Genomic DNA, 7,383 nt, shown 5'->3' with positions numbered 1-7,383 from the left:
TCGTGAAATCCCATTTCTAACAAAATACAAAAATTAGCTGGGCTTGGTGGTGCACGCCTGTAATCCTAGCTATTCAGGAGGGCTGAGGCAGGAAAATTGCTTGAACCCGGGAGGCAGAGGTTGTAGTGAGCTGAGATTGCACTACTGCACTCCCTGGGCAACAGAATGAGACTCTGTCTCGAAAAAAAAAAAAAAAAAAAAAAAAAACAGATTAAACCCAAAGCTACCATAAAAGAAATAACAAAGATCAGAGCAGAACTAAATGAAATTGAAACAAAAGAAATTGCAAAAGATCAATGAAAAAAAAGGGGGGTTTTGAAAAGATAAACTAAATTGATAAATCATTAGCTAGATTAGACAAGAAAAGAATATTCTATATTAGTTCAATTACAAATGAAAATGGAGACATTACAACCAATACCACAGAAATACAAAAGATCATTTGAGACTACTATGAACACCTCTATGCACATAAACTAGAACATCTAGTAGAAATGGATAAATTCCTGGAAACATACAACTCTTCTAGATTCAATCAGGAAGAAACAGAAATCCTGAACAGACCAATAACAAGCAGTGAGATTGAGTCAGTAATAAAATATATTACCACCAACAAAAAAAAAAAGCCCAGGACCAGATGGATTCACAGTCAGATTCTACCAGACATTCAAGGAAGAACCAATCTTACCGAAAGTATTCCAAAAGATTGAGAAAGAAGGAATCCTCCCTAACTCATTCTATGACGCTAATATTGCCCTGATACAAAAACTAGGAAAGGACATAACATAAAAAAGAAAATTAGAGACCCATATCCCTAGTGAACACAGATGCAAAAATCCTCAATGAAAGACTAGTAAACTGAATCCATCAGCATATCAGAAAGATAATACACCCTATTCAATACACCATGATCAAGTGGGTTTCATTGCAGGGATGCTGGGATGGTTTAACATATGCAAGTCAATAAATACGACACATCACAGAAACAGAATTAAAAACAAAAACCATATGATCATCTCAATAGATGCAGAAAAAGCATTCAATAAAAGCCAGCATCTCAGGATCACTGCAAGCTAGGAGTTTGAGACCAGCCCGGGCAACAAAACAAGACGTATTTCTACAAAAAAACCCACGAAAATTAGCCGGGCATTGTGGCACACAACTGTAGTCCCAGCTACTCAGGAGGCTGAGGTGGGAGGATCACTTGAGTCCAAGAGCTTGAAGGTTGCAGTGAGCCATGATCACACCACTGCACTCCAGCCTGGGTGACAGAGCAAGATCCTGTCTCAAAAAAAAAAAAAAAAAAAAAAAAAAAACATAAAAAATAATTTCTTTTTTACAGCAAATTGGAGCTAGAGGCCATTAAGTAAAGTAACTTAGGAGTGGAAAACCAACTACCATATGTTCTCACTTACAAGTGGGAGCTAAGCTATGGGTATGCAAAGGCATACAGAGTGGTATGATGGACTTTGGAGACTCAGAAGAAGGAGGCTGGGAAGGGGATGAGGAATAAAAAATTGCATATTGGGTACAATGTACACTACTTGGGTGACAGGTGCACTAAAATCTCAGACTCCATCACTATATGATTCATCTATGTAACCAAAGAACCACTTGTAACCCAAAAGCTATTTTTGAAAAATTACATACAGGTATAATTTTAACTCTAAGAATTATTGTCCTTATGCCTGTTAGCAAACAAAAACTAAGAGAGAACAGTTTCTATTAATGATCTTGACATAAGTAACCTACTTGGGGGAATATTTTCTCTGAACCTTTTTTCCATAAAGCATCACAAGCTGATTTTCAGCCAGTGAGTTATGTGACACTCTTTAAAAGGGGCAGTTAACACACTGCAGGTATGACTGCTAAATGGTATAGCCTCCAGAGAGGGAAATTTGGCATTTACCTTTTGGCCAAGGTTTAGAAAAGTTAACAGAGCAAACCTGACTGCTATCCTTTGAAAACCTGTTTGCAGGGTTTGCCCTTGGCTTGCATCTGGGAACCTGGAATTTGGGAAGGTTTCTACCATCCTAAGTGACAAGAATGGCTTATTGTGCCTAAACTGTTTGTGCAAACAACATGATTCATGCTGAACACCTGCTTTCCTTCTGGAAGTCTGAATTTTGGTAGATGCCAGGCAGGGAATGCCTATGCCATCAGTCCCCAATAAAAACCCTGGGCACTGAGTCTCTAAGTAGCTTCCCTAGTTAGCAACATTTCACAAGTGTTGCCACAACTTGTTCTTAGGGGAATAAAACATGTCCTGTGTCACTCTACTGGAAGATATCCTTGGAAGCCTGTGCCAGGTTTCCACCATATTTTGCCCCAGGTTCCTTTTCCCTTTGCTGATGGTGCCTGGTATCCTTTTGCTATAGTATATCATAGAGGCAAGTACAATCATACGCTGAGATCTGAGTCCTCTTATGAATTACCTAACCTGTGAGTGATCTTGGGGACCTCCTGACACAACCTAGAACTTCTGGGAGCTATTTCCACACAAAATTATATATATATACAAGACTGTTCATTATAGTATTATTGTAATAAAAGACTAAAAACAACCCAAGTGTCCTTCTATAAGGAACTGGTTAGATAAGGTCCTCCATATGGTGAGAAACTCTCAATATACTGATACAAAATAATTTCCATGGGTGGTTTAAATAAATAAATAAATAAAACATACAAAAAAACAGATGTAGAGTGGAGTACATTACATCCTACCTTTTGTGTAATAAAAGGAGCAAAATAAGAGTATGTTATTCAAAAGTCTTTATATGGCATAATAGGATATAAAGAAAGATTCATAAACTAATAAAAGAGATGCTTGTATATGAGCAGTTATAGGGAAGAGAGTGATAAAGACAACAGAAAATTCAAAAATAAAAATCAAAGAATCTAGATTTCTAGGAAAGGGGATAAGGCTGCTGCGAACTCTGTTAAGTCAGTCTCCAAAGATTCACTCTTCTGGATGTGATCCATGACAAGGGGATTCATTTTTACTCCAAGACAAGTGAAATACTTACTTTGCCTGGACCAGGCGCTTTCTTTTTCTTCAATTCATCTCTGCTTTTCTCATATTCATTCTTTGATGCTAATTTAAGAAAACAAAAAAATAAAACAAAAAACTGGCCATACCTATTTTCAGTATAAGTAAAATAAAAGGAAAATTCTTCCTAAAAGAACATTATAATTATTGAAGAAAAGATGCTCATGACAATGCAATTCTCAACAATTCCTTCTACTACTGTAAAAACTCTATTAAGAGAAAATTTTCCTGGATGAATAACCCTAGTTTTAAACCCTAAGGCTGTTCCACAAGCTTGAATATAATCACATTATGTGAACAAGTTAAAAAAAAATGAAGCTGATTTTACTAGTTCACAGTTTAACCATGACAGGTAAAACCAGAGTAAAGCAGTCCTTTTAACAATTTCTTTTAAGATAGTTTTGGAATCACTCCCATAATAGGTACATATTTGACTTTGGGAGATGTAAAATTGTGGAGAGCTTTGCACAGCCAGAGGGAAGCATCAAGGCATTAGGTGCTTTGTGGGGCAGGGAGAGGGAACCCCAGAAGGTAGAAGAGGAGTAAAAGAAAGGCAAATGGGATGGCACCAAATACAAACCTCTCTTATATTCCAACTTTGTCCAGGGACCCAGTGGCAGCATAACTGAAGGACCATTCTCTGTGCTGCCTTCAGGTCAGCTGCCAACCCCTCCCTTATGAAACCAGTCAGCCACCTGTGTGCAGAGCAGCAACGAAGGCTGCTGTACTACTTGCCTGAGGGTCCCTCGCACAATGAAGTGGTTTCGCTACTGTCTTGATAATCTTTATTCTGTTCTTCCTCACTAAGTTGAGACATGTTTTCTATAAAAAGCAATATCAAAGCATATTGTCATTATTTAATTCACAGTGGAAAGCCAAACAAACAAAAACAAGAGAAACAGAAGCTAAGTACATAATCATCCAATTTTATTATCATCAGCTTCAACTAATCTTAAGGTTTTAAATAAATATGTTCCAAATATATTACAGAAGACTGCCGATTTTCCACTTAAAACACTAGCTAACGTTGAGGTGAAACTTTTTAGCAATACTTACCAAAAGCCTCAAAAATGTACATACTCCTTGGCCTAGAAATTCTACTCCCAAAACATTTTTTTTTTTAAATCAGAGATGAACACCAAAATGTATTATTATTTTAGAAACAGGGTTTTTCTCTGTTGCCCAAGCTGGAGTGCAGTGGTGCAATCATAGCTAACTGCTGCCTTGAATTCCTGGGCTACAGAGATCCTCCTGCCTCAGCCTCCAGAGTAGCTAGGACTACAGGCATGTACCACCATGCCCAGCCAATTTTCTTTTTTTTTTTTTGTAGAGATAGAGTTTCACCATCTTGCCCAGGTTGGTTTCAAACTCCTGGGCTCAAGTGATTCTCCTACTTTGGCCTCCCAAAATGTTGGGATTACAGGTGTGAGTCACCCAGCCTGGACCCAAAACTTATTATATATATGTTTGTAATAGCAAAAATTAAGAAATAACCTACATGTTTAACAACTGAGAGCTGACTAAATATATTATGGCATATGCATGTGATGAACCACTATGCTCCTTCTCCAAAACCACATTTTAAAAAGAATAGTTTAAGGCATAGGAAAAAAAAAACTAGGTTATAAAATAGCAATATATAAGCTGGGCATGGTGGCTTATACCTATAATCCCAGCACTTTGGGAGGCTGAGGTGAGAGGACTGCTGGAGGCCAGGAGTTTGAGACCAGCCTGGGCAACACAGGGAGACCCTATGACTCTATTTTCTCTACAGGTATGTGCCTTGGGAGGTCAAGGCTGCAGTGAGCCAAGATCACACCACTGTACTCCAACCTGGGTAACAGAGTAAGACCCTGTCTCAATGAAAGTAAAATTAAAGTAAAACAAAATAAACCACAGGAAAAAAGGCCTGGGGTAATCCCTCATCACTGCAAATTTACTAATTATTTAATTTTTTTTGTTTTGTTTCTGAGACAGATTCTCACTCTATCACCCAGGCTGGAGTACAGTGGTACGATCTCAATTCACTGCAACTTGTGTCTGCTGATTTCAAGCAATTCTCCTGCCTGCCTCAGAGCCCTCCTGAGTAGCTGTGATTACAGGCATGCACCACCACGCCCAGCTAATTTTTTTTGTATTTTTAGTAGAGACAGGGTCTCACCATGTTGGTGAGCCTGGTCTCAAACTCCTGACCTCAGGTGATCCACCCGCCTCGGCCTCCCAAAGTGCTGGGATTACAGGCATGAGCCACTGTGCCTGGCCAAATTTACTAATTATTTAATTTTATAAACCAAGTTTCAAAATCTAAGCTATTTTTACACATACATATTTACTTTGGTCTGTTAAACAAAAAAATTATAATACTTATTGCTCCCTTCCTGCTGAACTGTTTATATCCACCCTCACAATATACGGCTCAAAGACCAAGCTCATGTAAGCACCTTTTTGAAAAGGGGAATGCAGATACAGAATACTTACCTCTCACAGATGAGGAAACAGTAACTTTTCTGTTTCCCAGATAAATGAAGGTGATTCAAGAGAAGGGCTACGTACCAGGCCTGGCATTTTTACGTAGCCAAGTCTGGTTTGTTTTGGAAGTAGACACGCATGCATTCCCATATATTCAGTGCCAGTTTTTATTGTTTCTCCTCATACTCCTTATTTTCTGAGATCTTTATCTTGCTAACCAGTTTGGCCAACCAGCAGGAAAATAACCCCTGCAGCTGACAAGGGATGAAGGATACTAAGAAGATAAACAATGATCTTTAGGGGTGGGATTGTGGGGATTTCTTTTTTTTCCTTTGGACTTTCATGTATGATCTATAGTTTCTAAAATGAACATATAATCCTTTGTAATTAGAAAATATATATATATATATTCTCTCTATATAGGAAAGACAGAATTGATGTATATATCTATATCTATATGAATATCAATCTATTCTGTCTTTCAACATTTTTCATCAACTATTTGCTGAGGCAGGTGGATATGGGTCAGGTTTTCTGCTAGGTTCCAAACAGAAAAAGATGAATGAAGCAAGATCCTTCTTGAGAACTTTAGTCCAATGGGTACAATTATGCTTTGGCCTCCGTTTTAGGGATGGAGAAAAAATGAGTAGGGGTTGACTTATCCTGAGACCACCTGATCAGGCCGCATCATCTACCCTATTCCACTGCCCTCCAACTCACACAGTGGCAGCAGCTTGGCATTATTCCACAGCAGCTATGGTTGCAGATTCCATAGCCTTCAATTTTCTGTAATTCTGGAATGGATTGGAAATAACTGCCCTTAATTTGCAATGAGGACAAATAATGACTGGCGGTCAAAGAAAGAAGACCAAGAAAGTATGTTTCCTTACTACAGAGTCAGTATATCACATACGAAGTCAAATGTGCAGATAAGAACTGGCCTTGCTTTTTAAAACCTATCCACAATCAATGTAATTGCCCACTGAACAACACAGGAAGGAGAAGAAAGATATTACCATGGGTTTGGGTTTCTTTAAAATGTGTGAGATCTGTGGGATGCCTCATTTCCTGCACTGCTGCTTCTGGCTCTATCTCTGGCTGTGGCCTACTGAGGCTTCCATCCTCCAGTTTTTTCTTTTCATGCTCCTCCTTTTCTTTCTCTTCTTCCTCTTCCTCTTCCTCCTCCTCTTCTACTTCAGGCTCATCTTTCATTCTCATTAGAGTTGGAGGGAGTTCTGGACGCTTGGGGGGTAACTTCTAAGAGGGAAACAAAACCATGAACAAGTAGTTCTACTTAATGACAACAAGAGATAAATCTTTTCAAGGAAGTCAGTCTAAATGTGTTGAATGTTTACCCTCTTTAGGTTGATGAACTACACAGAAGTCTGCTAGAGGTGGGACTTTCACATGAAATTTTACCCCTCTACAGACCCTAAACAAGTGTCTTTATTATTTCCTAGAGTCAAAGATTACTAAATACAAAACACTTGAAAATCGCTTGTAAGGAACTAAAATAGTTATTTCAGATGAGTGCCAGCTACAGGAATTCTGTCCTGTTACAACTCATGATACTAAAGGATCTCAATTGATTACAAAATCTTCTAAGGAATACATCAGACAATCAAATAAGTCATTTGTGCTGCTTTTTCATTTTAGACTTAGAGTAATTTCAGGGGAATGGCATGTAAATCAGTCAAACAGATCCTGAAGAAAAGGAGGAAGACATTTCTCAAAGAATAAAGCTAAATATTGTAATCAAAGCCATTCAATAAAAGTACTTATTAGAAAAAGTTGATCACGGTTATGGAATAGAGGGAAGGAACCAAAGTGTATCTTGGTTATATCTTTTTTTTTTTTTTTTTTTT

At 38.1% G+C, this 7,383-nt stretch overlaps 1 protein-coding gene across 1 annotated transcript in view; it reads right to left on the bottom strand.

Moving 5' to 3' along the window:
- The window catches only part of SLC4A1AP (solute carrier family 4 member 1 adaptor protein), a 32,948-nt gene that overhangs the window by 3,426 nt on the left and 22,139 nt on the right, over positions 1 to 7,383 (bottom strand). Inside the window, exons 10-12 of the mRNA XM_017876990.1 lie at positions 6,535 to 6,775; positions 3,785 to 3,871; positions 3,027 to 3,094 (exon numbers count right to left, since the gene is read on the bottom strand). Coding sequence (XP_017732479.1) covers positions 3,027 to 3,094; positions 3,785 to 3,871; positions 6,535 to 6,775 — 396 coding nt within the window. The remainder of the gene's footprint in view (positions 1 to 3,026; positions 3,095 to 3,784; positions 3,872 to 6,534; positions 6,776 to 7,383) is intronic.

The sequence above is a fragment of the Rhinopithecus bieti genome, unplaced genomic scaffold (assembly GCF_001698545.2).
Source record: "Rhinopithecus bieti isolate Rb0 unplaced genomic scaffold, ASM169854v2 scaffold_7681, whole genome shotgun sequence".
NCBI classification, from domain to species: Eukaryota; Metazoa; Chordata; class Mammalia; order Primates; family Cercopithecidae; genus Rhinopithecus; species Rhinopithecus bieti.
Note: the sequence above shows the minus strand (reverse complement) of the source record. Positions and strands in the feature narration are given on the sequence as shown.